The sequence below is a fragment of the Salvelinus alpinus genome, chromosome 2 (genome assembly GCF_045679555.1).
Source record: "Salvelinus alpinus chromosome 2, SLU_Salpinus.1, whole genome shotgun sequence".
NCBI lineage: Eukaryota > Metazoa > Chordata > Actinopteri > Salmoniformes > Salmonidae > Salvelinus > Salvelinus alpinus.
The window spans coordinates 56,163,267-56,186,271 of NC_092087.1; the positions used below are offsets into that span (position 1 = coordinate 56,163,267).

General features: G+C 42.5%; 1 protein-coding gene across 3 annotated transcripts in view; it reads left to right on the plus strand.

Moving 5' to 3' along the window:
* The window catches only part of LOC139565402 (TOX high mobility group box family member 2-like), a 143,172-nt gene that overhangs the window by 35,164 nt on the left and 85,003 nt on the right, over nt 1-23,005 (plus strand). For all 3 annotated transcript variants that reach the window (XM_071385716.1, XM_071385742.1, XM_071385726.1), the window contains exon 2: nt 14,899-14,994. In XM_071385716.1, the coding sequence (XP_071241817.1) occupies nt 14,899-14,994 (96 nt within the window). The remainder of the gene's footprint in view (nt 1-14,898; nt 14,995-23,005) is intronic.

A 23,005-nucleotide genomic window follows, 5' to 3' on the forward strand; every position in this document is an offset into this window, starting at 1 on the left:
GAAGCTTGTGGAAGGCTAACCGAAACGTTTGACCCAAGTTAAACAATTGAAAGGCAATCCTACCAAATACTAATTGAGTGTATGTCAACTTCTGACCCACTGGGAATGTGATGAAAGAAGTAAAAGCTGAAATAAATAATTCTCTCTACTATTATTCTGACATTTCACATTCTTAAAATAAAGTGGTGATCCTAACTGACCTAAGACAGGGAATGTTTACTCGGATTAAATGTCAGGAATTGTAAAAAACTGAATTTAAATGTATTTGGTTAGGGTGTATGTAAACTTCCGACTTCAACTGTAAATACACAGTGTGAAAAACAGTATAAATAGAACCAGGAAGTGTCTAGTGTTTAATGTCTCTATTTATAAATGGTACAGCAGTGTTGGCTGTGTGTGTGTGTGTGTGTGTGTGTGTGTGTGTGTGTGTGTGTGTGTGTGTGTGTGTGTGTGTGTGTGTGTGTGTGTGTGTGTGTGTGTGTGTGTGTGTGTGTGTGTGTGTGTGTGTGTGAGAGAGAGTGTGTGTGTGTGTGTGTTTATGCCTGTGTGTATGAGGCTTGTAAAAAAGTATTTAAAGTGCAGGACTGAGTACCGGGGAGGTAGACGGCTTATGATGGCTGTTCAACAGTCTGATGGCCTGGTGATAGAAGCTGTTTCCAAGCCTTTTGGTCCCGGCTCTGATGCACCTGTACCGTCTGCCAGACGGCATTAGAGTGAACAGTCCGTTTCCCGGGTGGCTGAGGTCCTTAATGATCTTCTTGTCCTTCCTTCGAAATAGAGTACTGTAAATGTCCTGGAGGGCAGGCAGTGTGCCCCCAATGGAGCACACTGTGGTGTCGATGTCATGGGACCATTTCAGGTCCTCAGTGATGTGCACGCCGGGGAACTTGAAGCTTTTGACCCTCCCCACTGTGGCCCCATCGATGTGGATGAGGGCGTGCTCTCTGATCTGTCTCCTGTAGTCCACGATCAGCTCCTTGGTTTTGTTGACGTTGAGGGAGAGGATATTGCCCTGGCACCACTCTGCCAGGGCTCCAACCTCCTCCCGGTAGGCCGTCTCGTTTGTTGTTGCCTACCCTCACCACTTGGGGTCGGCCCGACATGAAGTCCAGGAACCAGTTGCACAGGGATGAGTTCAGACCCAGGGCCCTGAGTTTAGTGACAAGCTTCGGGGGCGCTATGGTGTTGAAAGCTGAGCTGTAGTCGATGAACCACATTCTCACATAGGTATTCCTCTTTTCCAGGTGAGATAGGGTGGTGTGTGGTGCAATGGCGATTGTGTCATCCATGGATCTGTTGGGGCAGAATGCAAGTTGTAGGGTTAAGGTGGGAGGTGATATGGTCCTTGACTAGCCTCTCATGATGACAAAAGTGAGTGCTACGGAGCGATAGTCATTTAGTTCAGTTCCATAGCTTGCCTGGAACTGTGGTGGACATCTTAAGCACGTGGGGACAACAGACTGCGATAGGGAGCGATTGAATAAAGTGTATCTGCACCAGGAAGGGTCTCAAATGAACACCGAAAGAAATCCAACGCTAAACCCTCCTAAGACCAAAAGGACAAGGAGACTAGTGAAAAATTGGAATATGAACAGTTTGGTAAAAAAAAAAAGTAGTTGTGACACGTAAAAGGCGGAGCCCTTTGAACCTAACGATGAAGAGAAATGTCAAAGTGAGAATGGCAGGAAACGTGCGAGTGACAAGGAAAAAGCTGCCTTTGGTATTCTAGAGCTGCTAGCGAGGTAAAAAACAAAAAGGGCAGGGGCAAGAAGGCAGGAAACCAGTGGACGGTGGCCTCTAGTAGGAATGTCTTCTGGAGACCAGAGATAAGAGACTTAACTCTCTCCTGTCTGAAACGTTTCCCCGTTAACATCGCGACGTGCCCAGATATCTCACATGTAAAGATAGTCCATGCAGAGAAGACACGGGGAATGGCATCAGTGATTTGCATGTTGAAAGTGTAGGTTTTCATCAGGTTGTGTCTTGTTGCAGAGCAGGTGTATAAAAAGGTTATAGTGGCAATCAATGATCTGAAACACATGAAGGTTCAGATAGAAATACAAAATGTAGAGCAAACATACAGTACCTATCTGACATTAAGACTAAGGAACTAGGTCAGCTCTTTTAATGACATTTCTATCTCCAACCTTCCGCAACTTTTGCCTACTGAACTTGGTCCTGGTGTATTGATACATTGTATGGTTAAGTCTGAAATGGCACCCTATTCACTATGTAGTGCACTACTTTTGAACAGAGCCCTGGGCCCTGGTCAAAAGTAGCGCACTACATGGGAATAGGGGACCATTTCAGACAGATCATATGTATGTATGTCTACAGAGCTCTCTCTCTCTCACCTCCTCTTGACATTGAGGTAATGAGTGAGGATGGAAAGCACCGCAGCAGAGGGGTGGATGGGCAGTGGTTCTCCAGGTTGAAATAATGGAAGTCGGACAATAAACACAGGGCTTATCAGAGCTGAAGCAGAGCTTCCAAACCGATAGGGGCCATATTACAGAGGCCTTTGCAAAAATGTGACCCTTTCCAGAGTATTTTGTCCACTCGGTTACTGAAATAATGGACGTGATAGGGAGGATGCTGGAGCTATCTGAAAGTGTTTTGTCGCCCTGACATTCACTTCTCTATCACATCCATTAAGTACCCTTTCACCGATTTAACCATAAACAACTTTCTCCGATTGCAAGATATTGACATAGGTCTGATGTTACAGTATTATTGCGTACGTTTTTGAATTGGATTATGTGTTGTGGTCTAACAGAAAAGACAAACCAGCACTGATATCAAACACTATCACACTAGAAAACAGCAAGGAAATTCAAGAGACTCACTCGTAACAGGTTGTGGCTTTTGGGCTGGTTTGCCAGACTTATTCGGGACTAAAAAGCACTTTCAATGAAGACTCTCCAATGATCATGCTCTTAAATCAAGGCTTAATCTGGTTTGCGGAAACCAGCCCTACAAATCCAACCGGCTCCTCCTAGTCATCACAGACTGTGACCTCACACTTTTACCCACAAGCTCTCTGGACAATCTTGGCTTCTCCCTCATCCCAAGTCTTGTAAATGTGCTCCGTAGTCATGATAGACCAGTTCTGTCATTGGGGAAAGCTCCTCTGCTGCGTCGCTATTGCCGTCACCCTATTCTCAAGTGAGGGAGCTAAAAGAAAAGATGATAGGAAGGTTTTCCAGGCTGTGCCAGGCCTTATCTGGCCCTGTGGCATGCCATTACGGGGCTAATAACAGCTGTCCGCAGGCTGCCGAGGACACAGGGAGGCCTGGGCCTGCTAACAGGCCCTGACAGGTCTCATTAGAGTGCTGGCACCGCACAGCCAAAACTCTTGACACTTATTCACTCCCTTACTTCAAGCGGAGAGGAGAAGTCGTGTGGTCGTGTTCCCTTTCTCTCCTCCCCTCCAATGTTGCCAATTCTTTTCTTTTCGATTTTCGTGTTCTCTCTTTTTCTTTGTTCTTTCCCCCCTCTCTCGTTCTCTAGTTTTCTCTTTCTACCACTCTTTTTTTCGCGTTCTCTTTCTCTATCATTCTCTACCTTTTGTATATTCTCTCTTTCTTAATTTTTTGTTAGAACCTCTTGTTCTATTATTAGTAGTAGTAGTAGTATTATTTCCATCTCTCCATTTATCTCTCCCTCTCTCAGTGCTCTCCTCTTTGCCCCGAATTGTGAATTTGGTTGCAGGGGACAGGTTCACCCCTGAATTCTTTGCCCTAATTCACACGCAGAGGAATATAGTTGTTTACCGAGACAGGAGACATGGGCGGGATGGGTGTATATATGTTCATATTCCAACAGATATTTCTCATTCCAAATGTGAAATGACGTGAAACTGGGTGGGTTTATACGTTTAGTCAAATCAGTTGCTCATGTTTGCTTGGACATGTGTAGCATCCTTGTCTACATCCTTAATGGCAGGGTAGTAAAAAGTTGACAATGGAAGACATGGTTGTTGATAAATGAAGAGGAAAGAGCCCTTGTTCTCGCATACTAATTTGAATGCCATAAACTGCTTCTTTTTTTTGTATATGCCAATGTGTGCTTTACAAAACACATACTTATGCTGATTTCTCTGTTTATTCGATGCATCAAAGCAACACACATTACATTTAGACTATTAGTATACTTTCAGCCATAGTAACGAAGTGTGTCCGCAGGAAGCAAGCACACAATATGAAATTATAATGTGCCCCCCCCCTCCAGCCACAGTGGTGGCTTTTCGCTGCTATAGGGACTTTCCCCCCCAGCTAGACTAACAGACACCTAAGCAAACATTCGCCTAGTCGGTTAATTTAGCCCTTAGTCACTGCTCAACCAATCTCTGCACGGCAGCCCAGCGAGTGAACAAACACGGGGGAACCAATGTTGAAGGTTAGGACATGGAACGATAACAATGGAGGGTGGGGGAGAGGAGAACATGCGCTACACCCAATGGTGTAGTGTTACGACATGACACAAGCCTATCTTTTCAGCACTTAAAGTATGATCATTTTCTCATGAGCTACAGTTCAAAATATGCATTGTACCTAGACGTGATATCTTATCCGTTCTAAATCCTATATTACACGATCAGATTTTCTTTTAAAACCCAGCAGCGCTACAAACTAATTCATTGGCTATCGTGACCATTCAGTCTTTCTTATTCTAGGCAATGTAGTGTCGGCAAAGCTCTAGGCACAGCTGCAGGGTATTGTTACCTGTAACGTAAGCGGTCGCATGTTATATTATTTACTCAGATCTGGACTTAATGTAACACGTGTCTCAACATAATATCCTTCCCAGATTAGCCAGAAAGGGGTCTGCATGCTCGGGGCTCCGCCAAGGAGTGGAACGCAAGGACCATACTGGCTTATGGAGTAACTCTATCACACACATGCATGCGGGCGTGCACGTAAACATGCACACACACAGGCATGCATACATAAACACAAGAACACGTGCACGCTCGCACACCACACACCCTCTCAGATACATCCATACTTACACGGACATACAGTACATACACATACACTGTACACACAGGCACTGTACACACAGGCACTGTACACACAGGCACTGTACACACAGGCATACACACTCACAGGCAAACACACATGTGCATACATATACAGTACCAGTCAAATGTTTCGTTACACTACTCATACAAGGGTTTTTCTTTCTTTTTACTATTTTCTACATTGTAGAATAATAGTGAAGACATCAAAACTATTAAATAACACATATGGAATCATGTAGTAACCCAAAAACTTTTAAAAAATCAAAATATATTTTACATTTTAGATTCTTCAAAGTGCCACCCTTTGCCTTGATGACAGCTTTGCACACTCTTGGCATTCTCTCAACCAGCTTCATGGACTAGTCACCTGGAATGGTGTGCCTTGTTAAAAGGCACATGATTCCATATGTGTTATTTAATAGTTTTGATGTCTTCACTATTATTCTACAATGTAGAAAATAGTAAAAAGAAATAAAAACCCTGGAATGAGTAGGTGTATCCAAACTTTTGACTGGTACTGTACATACAAAAAAACGTATTTGACTTGGATTCAGGAACAATAGATTTAATCCTACACACTCCACTTCCATCACGAATGGCAACTGCAATCCATTCCTATAGGAATACAGCTATCCTAAAGATGCCATTGATATGATATCACAAAGATACCATACTGTACAGTCCTGAGTCCATGCACTCACTCTCATGTCAGTTCCATTGCATAAACAGCATATTGCGTAATATCACTCTCATTTTCCCGCAGCGGTCTGAAATGTTGAGCCTACGAAAGCCTGAATAATTTTTCAGTGGTCTCATACAATGTGTGTCCAAAAGGCAACCGTTTCCTTATATAGTACACTACTTTTGACCATGGCCTTGGACAAAAGTTGTGCACTATAAAGAAAATAAGGTGCCATTTGGGACACATCCATACACAGTAGTCTCTCTCACTGGTCCCTGTCTGTACAGTATGCAGTTCAAACATGGAGATATGTGGCTACAGGGACTGAGCTATGCCAGCCCTCCTGGCCTAGGCTTACATAATGATATTACTCACTGGCTAAGCATGTAGCTGCCAGATTCTTCAGCAGGCTGACTAGGCCTGTAATGCTGCTATTTAAAAAGGTTGTGAATTGCTACCAAGAGAATGCCTCCCAGGTACCGCAGAACATGGATTTAGACACAGATTGTCTGGTTTAACTGCCAGTTTGTCTTTTGAGGGACAAATGTGCCTCCAGCAGCGAAAAAAAAAAAAAATCCGAAAACATAGGTGGTCTCGCTTGACTTTCTCTGTCAATATTTACCCAGTAAGAAAAAAAGAGAGTGCAGAAAAGTATGGTTAACAGGACCGGATTACAAAACGAGCATGCAGGACACGTACCCTGGGGCCCCGACATGTCCCTCCCCCCAAAAAAGATAGCATATGAACACGTCAGTTGTGGGCCACCTGGAGGTCAGGCAATATGTGTAAAATAGCACGAGATAAGCTACAAAACTGCACATTCTTCTGTCTGCCCCATGGCAAATGTGTAGAATTGCAGAAAGTTAACTATACAGTATATCGGATGTGGGGGCCCCCTGGAGGTAGGCGCCCCGGGGCCACAGCTGTGCTAGTCCGGCACTGACGGTAAAAGTTGCTTATAACAACACATCACATGTTTTTCATGACATTGTATGTCAACAAACTTTTTAACAATCTCAGACCCACAATGAAAGCCTCGGAGGTGTGTGTGTGTGTGTGTGTGTGTGTGTATATGTGTGTACCTGTGTGCGTGCGTGTGTGTGTAGGTCTTATCACCTGTCAACATTCTATTAAAACCTTGAGTGAACGCCCCTCTTCCTCCTCCTTTCCTCTACCCACGGTCTGTTTACGTGTCTCGCATAGTTTTCACTTTTTGTTGATCTTCCAGTCAACAGTGAGGTGAATTTATAATGTTGTACTACAACAGTGTGGATACTGCAACAGTAAATACAGGGTATGAGATCAGCGCTCTGTATAATATAAATGAGGGTTGTGACCTGTGTGGCTGACTCTGACACTTGGGTAGTGTTCAGTAGGGAGGAAAAGTTTTGAAACAATTTAAAACCTGGTGGTACTATACCTTGACTTGTCTAATAGGGAACTCTTTTTTTGTTTGTTTTCAGTTTCAAAAACTTTTCAAAAATGTTGTAAGATGGTTTGCTAGGGTGTGCCCTACTGAACATGACCCGGAGCATCATGGTGCCCTGAGCTATAGATATAGGCTGCAGTGAGCTAAATATCCTTATAGTTGAATATTCCGAGCTTAGGTGCTCTGTGAATCATATAGTGTCTCCAAAAATCCCATTGAAATTGGAACATTTTGGAAAAGGAATTACGATTATGACTATATCCAGAGATCATATACTTTATTGATTAGGCTTCCATCAGGAATTCATCTTTGACTTATCTCAGCCAATGCAGATGTCAATAGAAGAGCTCATTATACAGAGTACTAATGTAATACATGACCCTGCTACTTATAAGGGTACGAGGGTTCACAATGACGTTTGAGGGCTTCTGTCTGTGCTGCTTTCTGGCTGGCAAACTTGCTCCACGGACCATGGAAGATATTTTTTTGTTGTATCTTCGCTCCGACAGAACACAGGACGACCTTGGGCGCGCTTTTGCCTGGCTGACTCATAAGTCGGCAAAGACAAAGTGTGAGGTTCAACCCTTCACGTTGCTTATTTTTATCGCAGTTCGCTCAGAACAGACAGCCGTTCCGTATTTCAGTGTAAATACAAAATAAAAAAGATTGTTAAGAGAGACAAGTCCAAGAGAGTAGGCTACTATCAAACACAAAAGCAAAATCGAACTCCCAAAAAACGAATCAAACTAGATATTACGTAGACGTTTGGTTGTACACTGAGTATACAAAACATTAAGGACACCTGCTCTTTCCATGACATAGACTAACCAGATGAATCTAGTTGAAAGTTATGAACCCTTATTGATGTCACCTTTTAAATCCGCCTCATTCCGTGTAGATGAAGGGGAGGAGACGGGTTAAAGAAGGATTTTTAAGCCTTGAGACAATTGAGACATGGATTGCGTATGTGTGCCATTCAGAGGGGGAACGGGCAAGACAAAAGATTGACGTGCCTTTTAAACAGGGTATGGGAGTAGGTCCCAGGCGCACTGGTTTGTGTCGAGAACTGCAATGCTGCTGGGTTTTTCGCGTTCAACAGTTTCCCGTGTGTATCAAGAATGGTCCACCACCCAAAGGACATCCAGCCAACTTGACACAACTGTGGGAAGCAGTGGAGTCAACATGGGCCAGCTTCCTCATGGAACGCTTTCAACACCTTGTGAAGTCCATTCCCCGATGAATTGAGGCTTTTCTGAGGGCAAAAGGGGAGGGGGGGGGGGGGGGGTGCAACTCAATATTAGGAAAGTGTTCCTAATGTTTGGTGTACTCAGTATATAAGATCAATCACTGGATATGTGCCTTCAGTGTCAATCTCAAAAAGCAATGTACTCAACCATGTATTCCTTTCTGCCGTTGTGTAAGTCGAGGCGAGAATCTTTCTGTACCTCTCGTCAAGGCCAATAAAGTACACACAATGCTATACCACTCACATGCTACATCGCTCCACCTGAGTCCCACAGAAAAGCGCTCTGTCTATCATGAAAGCTATAGATACGTGCATAATAAAGGGTCCAGAAAGCAATGGAAGTTGTCTCTGTCATTTGTACTCAAATCCTCATCTTTGTACAGTGCTGTCTGACTGCTGTCTTACTCTGTGAGCAGACTGCATAGTTAGGATACAGTACACAGTGACAGGGGAATGTCTATGGAGCTTTGAACTGGCTACACGACAATGATTCACTAAGAAGACAGATGGTTGCGAGTAGATTTAGTTTGGGTGAAAACAGGGGAGGCTCTTTTGTGAGGGAGGAACTCGTAAAACGGTAGATTATTTGAATGCAGTTGTTGTAATGAAAGCCAGTAGGATAATCCCATAACAAATTGGGAAAAGCAAACAGTGGAAATGGAGATGTTTGAGTGTTGAATTTGTCGAAAGAAAATGGAAAAGTTTGAGCTTTTAGCCTTTTTTGCGAGAGAAAGATGTGTGTTTTGTTGGGAGACAATTATTGAAGGTGCTACATTTGTCACTGGATAACTGTCAAAAATTCAACGTAATCGCTTCAACAGAAAATGTTTCAGAGTTTGTTCAGGAATGTCCTTGCTAAGGTTATGTGCTTGGCGTATGTGCATATGCAATTACTGTACATATTGTAGCTTCAAACACATAAAGTTGACATCTCTCCCTTTTCAGGGTAGTTAATATGCTGACAAAACGTTGAGTTGATTTCGTTTTCCAAGAGTATTGTAATGGTGCTTTGAATGAATTAACATAATTAACCTAATAACCTCCATAGTCTAACATAGTCCAATTGTGATTATTTTGCTCGGTTGACAATATATCTGACAGGCCGGTGTGAGTTGCTGATCTCAGCTATATCCTCTGTTCCGTGTGTGTGTATCTAGCTGACACAACACACACACACACGCACACACACACACACACACACACACACACACACACACACACACACACACACACACACACACACACACACACACACACACACACACACACACACACACACACACACACACACACACACACATACACTTGCACATGCACCATGCTAAATCAAGTAATGCAAAGACCCACAGCAATACATTGTACAGTATCTCTGCTACAGAAGTAGGGTCATATGGACAACAGACACCAAAGGCATAACAACACACGCACGCACACACGCACGCACGCACGCACGCACGCACACATCTGTACAATATGTAAACAAACACTCAAATATACGCTCTTGCACTTTCAAAGAGCACATATTCACTTAATCAGAACTGTTTAGACCACCAAAAAACCTAAGATGTCATTTGGCTTCCCACCAAAGCCTATTTTATATTAGTATTTTCCGTGCTGGGAACGTAGTGTCCCCTCTGAGCTGTTGAATGCATAACAACACACACACACACACACACACGCACGCACGCACGCACGCACGCACGCACGCACACACACACACACACACACACACACACACACACACACACACACACACACACACACTGTACGGTACTTTGGTGGTTCATTATTGAGATGTTCTTTTGCTTCTATTGACCGCGGAGGAATTGGAAATGCGCTCAATCACAGGGACAGTAGACTACTATCCGAAGCTAGAGCTACACAACCTAAAACACCAGCCGTGTTGTGCTGTGTTATAATGTAAGTCATCCAATAGCTAACGTATAACCCCATCGCTGTAAGAAGAAAGCCTCAACTCAATTATTATTATTATTATTTTGACATCAATTGGAAGCAGTAACTTCCCATTATGTATGCTTAACATTTCATGACTAGAACCAAGTGAATGTATTCAAAATAGATAGTGAAGTATGTACTTGTTAAAGGTCCAGTACAGTCATACATGTGATTTTCCTGTGTTTGTATATATATTTACACACTGTGAGGTTGGAATAATACTGTGAAATTGTGAACATGATGATAATGTCCTTTAGTGTAAGGGAAAGAGACAGCTTAAAGAAGGATTTTTAAGCCTTGAGACAATTGAGACATGGATTTTGTACGTGTGCCATTCAGAGGTTGAATTGGCTAGACAAAAAAGTGCCTTTGAACGGGGTATGGTAGTAGGTGCCTGGGTTTCTCCACACTCGACAGTTTCAAGAATGGTCCACCACCCAAAGGACATATTGCTAACTTGACACAACTGTGGGAAGCATTGGAGTCAACATGGACCAGCATCCCTGTTGAACACTTTCGACACCTTGTAGGGTACAAGTCAATATTAGGAAGGTGTTCTTAATGTTTGGTATACTCAGTGTAAAGTATAATAGTCAACAAGAAAGCGCATGCTTTGAGGAAGTGGCTTGAGTTACAGTAACAACGACCTGATAATGAATGTGATATTTACAGTAATCACAAGCACACCCACGTTTCTCAGTTAGTAGAAAGTGGCTTTTTTGGTTACAGGAGTAGGTGTAGTCAAGTCAGATCACTAGATCAGAACATTAGTCTATAGAGGCTTTCTGTGGACTGAGGCATGTCCTAACATGGACACAGTAGTACTGTACAGTAAGACTGTGAATCCCCTGTAAGAAGATACCATTGACAGGTACAACAGGGGGAGACGGACTCAGGGGCAGAAACAGCAGCATTGGAGTGTAGGTGTTCACGTCAGTGGCTACTCCCTCTTCAACCCCCCCCCCCCCCACTCTCTCGAGTGTTTTGCGTTATCCTAATTAGAAATTCCCCCTCCGACCAACTGAAATTGAATTGCCGTCATTTGCATAATGATAGCTCACTGGGCCCGCGGCCAATTCGCCATGAGATGAAATATAGCAATCACTTAGAGAGTGTGTGTGTGTGTGAGAGAGAGAGAGAGAGAGAGAGAGAGAGAGAGAGAGAGAGAGAGAGAGAGAGAGAGAGAGAGAGAGAGAGAGAGAGAGAGAGAGAGAGAGAGAGAGAGAGAGAGAGAGAGAGAGAGAGAGAGAGAGAGAGAGAGAGAGAGAGAGAGAGAGAGAGAGAGAGAGAGAGAGAGAGAGAGTTATTTTTATTATTGTATTATTGCTCGGAGGTACAGTATGTCCTCAATATGACAGGAGCTGGACAATGTAAGGACGGATCTGGATTCTTCCGGCATTTGAGACGTAGGCTTCTCTATACTTTCAACACATGCACATTTGTCTCTGTATTTTTACTATTTGAATCTCTGCCTGCGTCCCAAATGGAACACTATTCCCTATACCGTAGTGCACTTTTTAAAATGTATCTGACTATGCAATTGACAGTGCTCGTACAGTATTCTTCACTATAGACCGTCACAGTTGTGTTACTAGCATTTATGTGCCACTCTTGGTTTTTGTCCTTAACGAGCATTCTCTATGTGATCCTAAAAATTCACACAATTCAACAAAAACCCATGAATTCCAAATCATTCATTCAGCACGTTCTCAATAAATCCCACTCTGGACTGATGATGTCGTCTGTCTGGGGGCCTTGGCTATGACTTAACAACCTGCCAGCTATCAGGTGTTCGAGACAGCCATTTTCTCCTCGGGGGACACTCACTGTCATTGGCCTCTGTTAAGTGCACAGCTCCCCTCCTATTAAACACAATGCTACATAGCTAGTGTTTACATTATTGGGACTTAGACTAATTCATCACAGTCCTCTTAAGGCCTGTTTAAGAGGCTGGTGTTGAAGAGAGATGGAGCCGATGTCCGGTATCATGGCTGGTTAGCACTTACTGTAGCTCAGCCTGTTGGGTTTATGGGTGTTGTGTGTTTGTGTGCTGCCCCAATGTGTACACATTTCTTTGTTGTGGCTAGCTGTTAGCATTTAGCTCTGCATTTTGGGTTTTATCGGTGTTGTGTGTTGGCCTATGCTCATTCGATTCTTTGTTGGCTATTTAGTCATGTCAGGAAAGGAAACGTTAAAAATAGTTTAATTGTTATGAGCAATTGTGTTGCTTTTTTTTAATGTAAACTATATTGACAAAATGTCAACTATTCTACAGTCGTGTTCAGTTATACTGCGGGATTAAAGGAATTACACATCGGGTTGCATCCCCCAAGCTGTGTCTGACAAGTTACTCTGCCTTACTTAGCTGAATCCAATAAAGTGTCACTTTTCTTTGAGACTGCATGGTTTGAAATATAATATTCTCCTTTTTATAAAAATGGATTCACATTATAGTCGATTGCATTGGACTGCTGTTGCATTTCACTGCTTGGTTTTCACACTGCACCCAGGTCAGTCAAAATGTTTTTACAGGCGTTTCGCTATGAAGTCCCAAATGGAACCCTATTCCTTTTATAATACACTACATTTGAACATGGCTCATAGGTCTTTGGTCAAAAGTAGTGCACTAGGGAATAGGGTGCCATTTAGCATGCAACCCTTTTCTCCTGTACGTTCCTTTTGTGTGCCTTTGTCACCAGCATGTGACTGACAAGAAAAGAGTTGCACAGCAAGCCCTGATTGGTCCGTGGACATTTTCTCACTTCGTTGTTAAATATACATGTATCTCACTGCATAGCAATCTGGAACCCTGCCCTGTGTGTGTGTGTGTGTGTGTGTGTGTGTGTGTGTGTGTGTGTGTGTGTGTGTGTGTGTGTGTGTGTGTGTGTGTGTGTGTGTGTGTGTGTGTGTGTGTGTGTGTGTGTGTGAGTAGAGTTATATTTATTATTGTGATATTTGTTCAGGACTGCTGCACTGTGTTTTCCCCCCTCGCATGGTAATCAACATCAGAGACTTTCAACTCATTAGAACTTTGTATGCATCACATTGGGTAAACCCATTAACTATTGCACTGACTACTGTACACAATACACATCTGGTCGAATTACATACCGATTTCACACTACAAATCGATTTCTCAACCACTCACCAACTCACTATACCAGAAAAAAATGTGCTATCTAGAACCTAAAAGGGTTCTTTGGCTGCCCCCAAAGGAGAACCCTTTGAATAACCATTTTTGGTTCCAGGTGGAAAACCCTTTTGAGTTCCATGTAGAACGCTTTCCACAGAGTGTTAGCTGGAACCCAAAAGGGTTCTCAATGGAACCGAAAAGGGATCTATCAGGAACCAAAAAGGGTTCTCCTATAGGGACAGCCAGTTGTATCATCACTGATGTATGTTTCTTATTGTTGTCAGGCTATTTACTGTAGCAGTGTTTCGCCTAGGATTTCTACACAGTTTCAAACCTAGTTTCCTGCAATTTTACACATTTTGCCATGGCTTATGCCGTGTTCATATGCTATCTGAGTGACTCAAACATTATAACAAAATCAATGGGGGCCCCATGTCTTGACACTCTGGGAATTTTAGATTGTACTTGACTGTCTACTTTTTATTTTTGGGTTGTTAAGTAAAACATATATGGCTCCATTATGGTTTCTACATAAATTATATCTGGTTTTAGTCATTTAAGATTACACTGAAAACGTTTTACCGTACCAAAAATTATAGGGGAAAAAAGAGAGAGAGAATCTGCTCATGGGATGTCCCGCTGCCTCGGTGGTTGCAGCGTAAAGCCCGTTGAGGCGAACACTCCACTGGCAGGCAGGGCCTTGTTGTGAGTCATTAGATTCCCAAGTACCCAGGCTCCAGAGCTGCAGTGCCAACCCTCCTGCAGCGTGTGTTTTCCCACACAAACATTGGGGAAGGGAGAGAGTCTCCAAACTGCGTGGGGACTGGGGATATAGTTACTCTCACTACACATGAGTCTTAAATGGCACCTTATTCCCTATTAGTGCACTACTTAAAACAACTATTCAAAGTAGTTAACCATATAGGGAATACTTTGCCATTTGGAACGCAATCAAGGATGCTGTATGGGGCAATTTCAACATGGCTGCCAATGCCAAAACTTAGATAGGGGTGTATGTGTAGACATCAATACGGAGTGGATGCTTGTGCTTGATGACAATCTACCCAGATCCTAATTGCTTTATCGCTAAATTCTGCTGACCTCTTGCATCTGTGTGATGCAGATGTATTGTAGGCTGCATGCCTCAAGCCATGCAATAACCGTGATCATTCAAGAGATGGGTTTATTGGGTGAAAACATGTTCAAAGTAGATTTTTTTTTCTCTCTCTCTCTCTCTCTCTCTCTCTCTCTCTCTCTCTCTCTCTCTCTCTCTCTCTCTCTCTCTCTCTCTCTCTCTCTCTCTCTCTCTCTCTCTCTCTCTCTCTCTCTCTCTCTCTCTCTCTCTCTCTCTCTCTCTCTCTCTCTCTCTCTCTCTCTCTCTCTCTCTCTCTCTCTCTCTCTCTCTCTCTCTCTCTCTCTCTCTCTACAGAGCAGATACGGTGTATCAGGCGACCACAGCGTTCGACTCTACAGCTCCCTGCCCATGCGCCCTAACCCCGACGGGAAGAGACTGCCCTCTGCTGGGGTGAGAGAACGCTCCCCTTACCCCTCCACCCCCCTTACTCCCCTCCCCACACCTCACCCCTATTAGAGACACAGTTAGTACACAGTTATACCCTACAGTAGTGACATCCATAGGAAGCCAGTGATGTGGCACCACGAGACTGATTGGGTGGTTTTGTGGTCTTCAACTGGTAGCATCTTGTGTTTTTGTATGTGTGACTGACAAAAACACATTCCCCACAAGATATTGTACTGTGCTAAACACTCTATACACTATACACTAACTGTCTCAGAAGAGGAAGGCTAATCTAGGATGGGTTCAGCCTTTTACATCACAATTAATAAGAGTGGGGACCTGATCCCAGTTCAGCCACTACCTGCCCAGATCAGCTCTAGACCACTCTGTTTGTCCCCTAGTAACCATCAGTAGCTCAACTCATACACACTGAGGAACTTAAAGGAAAAATCCACCCAAAACCACTCATTCCTTTAATTTACAGTGTTAAATAACTCTAATATATGAGAATAATATTTTTTGTGAACAAATGCTTCATTTTGGTGTATATAAGGTTGGTAGCTACATGGAAAATCCTTATGGTAATCTGTTGCAGCTCAAGTTGACTGCAAAATCCACAATGCAATGCTCTCTCTATGGTCTGGCTGGCTAGCTAGCTAGCTAGCAAACGTACCTACACACAATAATACCAAAGACAATATCAGCATGTAACGTAGCTAGTTAGCTGTAAAATCTCCTAAACAAACTGCACTATCAATTTAGGAGTCTACAGTCTCACCATGTTCAACCTGCTGATTGATGTGCCTCACAGAGTGGGGTCTAACATTAACAACGGCAGATATACTTTTGAGGAGATGGGAAACGTTGCCCGTGCTACGTCAATGGGCCGCGCAGTGAATTCTGGCCAATTCAGGGACAAGGAGTGAATGGGAGTCTATTGGGCGCTAGCTCAAAACCCCAACATTAGCACGAATTTCGTCAAAAAGAAGTACAACATCACAAATATTTCCCGAGATATGAGATAATTAACTTGCTATCTGTATTATTGTATAGCTTAGGAATCGTGACATTACGTACTTTCGAGGAAAATAAGCACGTTTCTCGACATAAACTGACTTTGAGAAGGGATTGCGTGACGATTAGCTTAGCAACTGTGTGACGCAGCATGAGAACGTGAACGCGATTGGTCTACAGTCTGCTGGGTGGGGGCGTTATACATTCCTTCATTCATTGGATTCCTGTTTCCTTTCTGTATATCTCTGGCATCTGCACCATGCAATGCACCCTGGTTTAAAGAGACAGACAAATAGGAAAAATGTGCTAGATCCTCCGTTAAATTACAAATGTATCGAGCTAGGAATATCGCAGAAATGTGATCAATGGCTCCTTTGAGAGAAGACATCCTCCTGAGTTGTGACATCGTCCAATATTGAAGTCTGACATGTATGGTAGAGGTTTTCCCAATCGAAAAAGTCGTATTGCTATTAATTTCCAGTATAGTGAGAGCGACTTTATCACAGTGCTACGTAATACCGGTTGGATTTCTGCCTGCTTGAACGCCGATAGCTCAGATACACGTGAAAACATGAAATGACCCAGTGAATCAATAGAACATCACTCAGAGATGCGCAAAAAAACAATATGACATTCAAAATGAGTGAACCTTTCCTTTAACTGAAGTACAGTGGGTTAGCCAGTGCCTACATGACCATAACACCATCTTACCACAGAACCAATGGGAATCACACCCCCATCGTTTGCATTGACTGTAGTTGTCACGTTCTGACCTTAGTTCCTTTTTTATGTCTTTAGTTTAGTTTGGTCAGGGCGTGAGTTGGGGTGGGCATTCTATGTCGTTTTTCTATGTTTTGTTCTGTACGTTATATTTCTATGTGTTTGGCCTAGTATGGTTCTCAATCAGAGGCAGGTGTCGATCGTTGTCTCTGATTGAGAATCATACTTAGGTAGCCTGTTTTCCCACTATGGGTTGTGGGTGGTTGTTTTCCGTTTGAGTGTTTTCACCATTCGGGACTGTTTCGGTTTTCATTTTGATTCTCTTGTTCTTTTTGTATTTTGTATTCATTCTCATTAAAAGTTATTATGGATACGTACCACGCTGCATTTTGGTCCTCCTCTCCTTCCACCAACGTGAATCGTTACAGTAGTGCAGTCAATATAGGCTATCTTTGTACACATCTATCTTTGTACACATCTATCTTTGTGGTATCTATCTTAGCGCATATCTATCTTCTATATCTTAATAGATCATTAGCAATGCAGTCCTCGCTTTATACCTACAGTTGGCAGGTGAACTGCGATTGAGAAATATAGATAACCTTTGGTGGTAGCCTCCTCGCCTCAATATAACCCCAATGTAACAATAATTTCACACTCGATTTAACTACCTATTCAATTACATGAATCCAATAACAGTTTTGTGAATGTGTATGAGGGGATGGGGGGTTGAGGGCAAGAACTGACAGGTCGTTGAGAGGTGATACTGAGTTCATCGCACAGAGCCTAATGGTGCATTGACAATATCTTCATTTGACATTGAATTCACCTTTGTTGACAATTCAATTGAATATTCACCAACCCTTTATGTTGATTAGATGTTGATTTGATGTTATGTCAGGTTTTTGCCCGTGGTGAGGTTGACTTTGACAGCAAGTCAACCTTTTTGTTTACGAAACCTGGATAGCAGCCTAAGTCTGGGGGGAAAAAAATTCTCATTATGAAAAAAATCTAAGCCTGACTAGCAATTTCTTTATTTTATCCATTTGTGTACCGAAGGACGAACATTTCAGAACAATGCACAAGAGAGATTTTAATTGCATATGTCTTTTCTTCCACACTAAATCAAGCTTTTCTTTCTGAATTAGAGAACTGCTCAGCTTCAAGGCTCAATGGTGAACAGTGCAATATTGTTGGTGGGATCCTTTTTTAAATTACAATAAAGATTGTATTGATGTTTCTGACCACATGTCCTAAATCATTTATCGACTGTAAGACTGCTAACAAAGTATTTCTAAGAAAGCCGTCCGGTTTCAGGGCCAAGAATCATACGTTATCTAAAGTGAATATTGTAAATGGTCCTCTGTGGAGAGCCCACGTACAAATCATCCTAATGACCTACTTGTCAGGGGCGCTGGAGATAGTAAAGATATAGATCCACTTTCATTTGACGCTCTGTCGCTAGAATTAATATGTACAGGCTAAATCTGAACATCGAAATTGTTTATAAAAGGGTGAGGGAGCGAGGGAAACCGGAATCGCTTCCTAAACATTCAACTAGCCTGGATTTCAACAGCCGATGAGCTTGTACTTCTGAAGATAGTGTTTTGTGTTATCTAAAAGCATTCCACGAAACATCATAGTTTGCTTTTATTCACATGTAGAGTTATTCAAATGAAAAAGCCACACCAAAAAACAACACAAAAAAAACGGCATGCTATGTTTTGTCTTTTTATTTTATTTTGTCTGTTACTCCTGTCTTTGAAGTATTGCTACCAAACTGTAACTACATGGAGAGTGCAACCACTTAAGAGTGTGAAGGAAACCAGACGTTTTTCCATTGTACTTATCAGGTGTTGTGGTGAGAACAGTACTTTCAGGGTGCAGTAAGTTTGCAGCCCCGTTCATTTCCCCTCCTTGCTCGCTATCTCTTTATCTCCCTCTCTCTACCAGGGGTTCAGTTAATTGTGGGTTCTGCGCTGCTTCCGCCCTCCCCCTCAGCCCCCCTTTCAGCCAAAATAACCTCACTCAACTCAACTCGTGCTCCTCACCTTCCTCCTTCCTGTCAAGGTGCACAGAGCCCCCACCTCCCTCCTCCTCCGCCCACCCCCACCCCCCATTCTTTCAATGTCTTTTTACCGTTCCTAAATATGGCGTTTCTCGTTCTTTTTTTTTACCACCAGCAGGAGGGCATGACCTTAGGGTTGGGTTGTGTTGCTAACCTGACCTTAACCTAACGAAGACCTATTGTTGCCCTCACTAATGACACTACTACTACTACTGCAGTGTCAGCTATCATTTGCCCAAGGTGTTGGTTGGGTTCACTTTGTAAGACAGTTGAACTAAGCCCATGAGCATTTCTAAGTTGTATTCTTCAAGAATCAATGGCTATGCATTTAGTGGCTACTTTATTAGGTACACCACAGTGAGTAAGTTTACATACACAGTAATAATTTGATATGAAACTGATTATGGAATGTAGGCAGATTATGCAACAGTTGTGTGAACACCTTAGTCTGCTTATCTTAATCGGCGTGAGGTCAAAATCGAAGTAAGCATACGCAGATTAAACACCTGGATTTCTGAGCGATCTTTTGAATTATTAGGACATGTAAACACCTTAATCGGCGTTTCAGCTGTGTATTTGATCTGCGTATGTGCTAGCTCCAGCCGAGGGAAGGGAGTAAAAATACTTTAAAGTATTACTTAATTTGTTTTTGGGGGTATCTGTACATTACTATTTATATTTTTGACAACTTTTACTTTTACTCCACTACATTCCTAAAGAAAATAATACTGCATACATTTTCCCTGACACCCAAAAGTGCTCGTTATATGTTGAATGCTTAGCAGGACAGGAAAATGGTCCAATTCATGCACTTATCAAGAGAACATCCCTGGTCATCCCTACTGCTTCTGATCTGGTGGACTCAATAAACACAAATACTTGGCTAGCCGTACATTTTAAAAACAAGAAAATGGTTTGCTTAATATAAGGAATTTGAAGTGATTTATATTTTTACTTTTGATACTTAAGTATATTTAAAACCAAGTACTTTTAGACATTTACTCAAGTAGTATTTTATTGGGTGACTTTCACTTTTACTTGAGTCATTTTCTATTAAGATATCTTTACTTTTACTCAAGTATGACAATTGGGTACTTTTTTCACCACTGCAAACTTTATATGTCCAAACTCAAAATCAAATATGCTTCCCAAAAAGAACATGGTAGCTGTGGTAGGACGTTTATTTTGATTGCCGATTTCTGCGTTTATTAGCAGTCCTGTGAGTGAAAACAGCACGTTGATGAGAGGTCGAAGGAGAATAGCAAGAATCGTGCAAGCTACAGTACCTTGCAAAAAGTATTCACCCCCTTGGCGTTTTTTCCTATTTTGTTGCATTACAACCTGTTATTTGGATTTCATGTTGTGGACATACATAAAATAGTCCGAATTGGTGAAGTGAAATGAAAAAAATGGAAAAGTGGTGTGTGCATATGTGTTCACCCCCTTTGCTATGAAGCTCCTAAATTAGATCTGGTGCAACCAATTACCTTCAGAAGTCACATATTTAGTTAAATAAAGTCCACATGTGTGCAATCTAAGTGTCACATGATCTGTCACATGATCCCAGTATATATACACCTATTCTGAAAGGCTCCAGAGTCTGCAACACCACTAAGCAAGAGGCACCACCAAGCAAGCAGCACCATGAAGTCTAAGGAGCTCTCCAAACAGGTCAGGGACAAAGTTGTGGAGAAGTACAGATCAGGGTTGGGTTATAAAAAAAATTACCAAACTTTGAACATCCCACAGAGCGCCATTAAATCCATTATAAAAAAATGTGAAAGAATATGGCACCACAAAAAACGTGCCAAGAGAGGGCCGCCTACCAAAGCTCACGGACCAGGCAAGGAGGGCATTAATCAGAGAGGCAACAAAGAGACCAAAGATAACCCTGAAGGAGCTGCAAAGCTCCACAGCGGAGATTGGAGTATCTGTCCATAGGACCACTTTAAGCCGTACACTCCACAGAGCTGGGCTATAGGGAAAGAGTGCTCAGAAAAAAATAAACAAACATCTTTGGTGTTCGCCAAAAGGCCTGTGGGAGACTCCCCAAACATATGGAAGAAGGTACTCTGGTCAGGTGAGACTAAAATGTAGCTTTTTGGCCATCAAGGAAAACGCTATGTCTGGCGCAAACCCAACACCTCTCATCACCCCGAGAACAACATCCCCACAGTGAAGCATGGTGGTGGCAGCATCATGCTGTGGGGATGTTTTTCATCGACAGGGACTGGGAAACTGGTCAGAATAGAAGGACTGATGGATGGCGCTAAATACAGGGAAATACTTGAGGGAAACCTGTTTCAGTCTTCCAGAGATTTGAGACTGGGACAGAGGTTCACCTTCCAGCAGGACAATGACCCTAAGCATACTGCTAAAGCAACACTTAAGTGGTTTAAGGGGAAACATTTAAATGTCTTGGAATGGCCTGGTCAAAGCCCAGACCTCAATCCAATTGAGAATCTGTGGTATGACTTGAAGATTGCTGTACACCAGCAGAACAGAAATGACCGGGAACTTGCAGGTTCCTTGGTGGAAGAGTGGGGTAACATCTCACAGCAAGAACTGGCAAATCTGGTGCAGTCCATGAGGAGATGTACTGCAGTACTTAATGCAGCTGGTGGCCACGCCAGATACTGACTGTTACTTTTGATTTTGACCCCCCCTTTGTTCAGGGACACATTATTCAATTTCTGTTAGTCACATGTCTGTGGAACTTGTTCAGTTTATGTCTCAGTTGTTAAATCTTGTTATGTTCATACAAATATTTACACATGTTAAGTTTGCTGAAAATAAACGCAGTTGACAGGGCTCTGAATAAAGTGCGTCCAAGTGCAGGCATGCAAATACTCTCCCTGCCACCTGCAGCGACATTGTGCCAAAGGTTCAAGGTTACAAATTGTACCTTTAATGGGGTTGAACAACATGTATTCACAGTATGTCTCATAGAATGTCAAATGAATGAGGCGTCACAGGGATTGTGGAATAAGTCACAGTTATGGATGAGAGAGAAAAGAAACAGCAACACAGATTCTTAATGGGAAAGTTAAGTATTTTAAAACTTAGATGGATCTTTACCCTGAAAGTAGCTACTGCTGGCTGAAATTAGTTGAAGATTACAGTGTCAGTTTAAAGAAAACCAAACCATGGATTACAGTTTCTCATGGCACATGGACTACTTTTAGGGTGAGGAACCATTTAACATCAAGTTGTTAAATATACTGAACTTCCTCTTTAACGCCCATAGAACACCACACAGTGCTCACCACAACAGTGCTAGTCAGTCTGAGTGGCCAACAATCCTTATCTAATGGTAGCAGAGGCCAACACTGTTGGTAGCAGAGACAACACTCCACAGCATGTGGCTGTGTCCCAAATGGCACCCTATTCTCTATTTCGTGCACTACTTTTGACCAGGGCCTATAGAGATCTGGTCTAAAGTAGTGCACTAAAGAAGGAATTGGGGGCCATTTGGGACAATGCAAATGCCTCTGCCTCAATACAGTAAAACACAGTAGCTCAGTGTGCAACATACATGTCAATTGTTTCCCTGTTCCGGGTAGTGTTAAAATCACCACTGTCTGGTGGGAGTCTTACTACTGTTTTGGTGTTGTTGTTTTAGCTTCTCTAACTCTGACAGGTTCAAGGGCTCATTGTCTTCAACTGGGATGACAGGTTATTTTCAGGATAAAAAAAAAAGTGTTGCTCTCCTCTCGTTCTTTCTTTTCCTGGTTGATTTGGAGAACTTCCATAGTCAATTATGTAGAGAGTGAGAGATGGAGTGTGCTCCGACTGCCATATTTTGGTGTGCCTATTAATATTGCATGAGCACTATTCTGTACAGAATATCTAAGAGACCGCCTATTAGAGCCAGCAGAGGAAGAATACGATATGGTGTGTGTGTATGTCTGTGAGAGGGACTGAGAGTGTGTGTGTGTGTGTGTGTTTGTTTCTGTGCACACTGGTGATCCTAGGAGGTTGTCGTTATAATTAATATTATCCAGATTTATTTTGGTGTCATAATAAGAATGAATCATTTTTTTGTTTATTTTTGTTTAATATCGGTGTGTTTGTTTATCTCAATGTAGTTCAGATGGCACATCCATCTTTGTTTCCAACGCAGCGTGAGTGCAACTCTATGGTAATTGGCGTAGAATGGAAAAATGTCACTAAACAAACAAACAAACAAAATCATATGCAAACAGATACTATCCG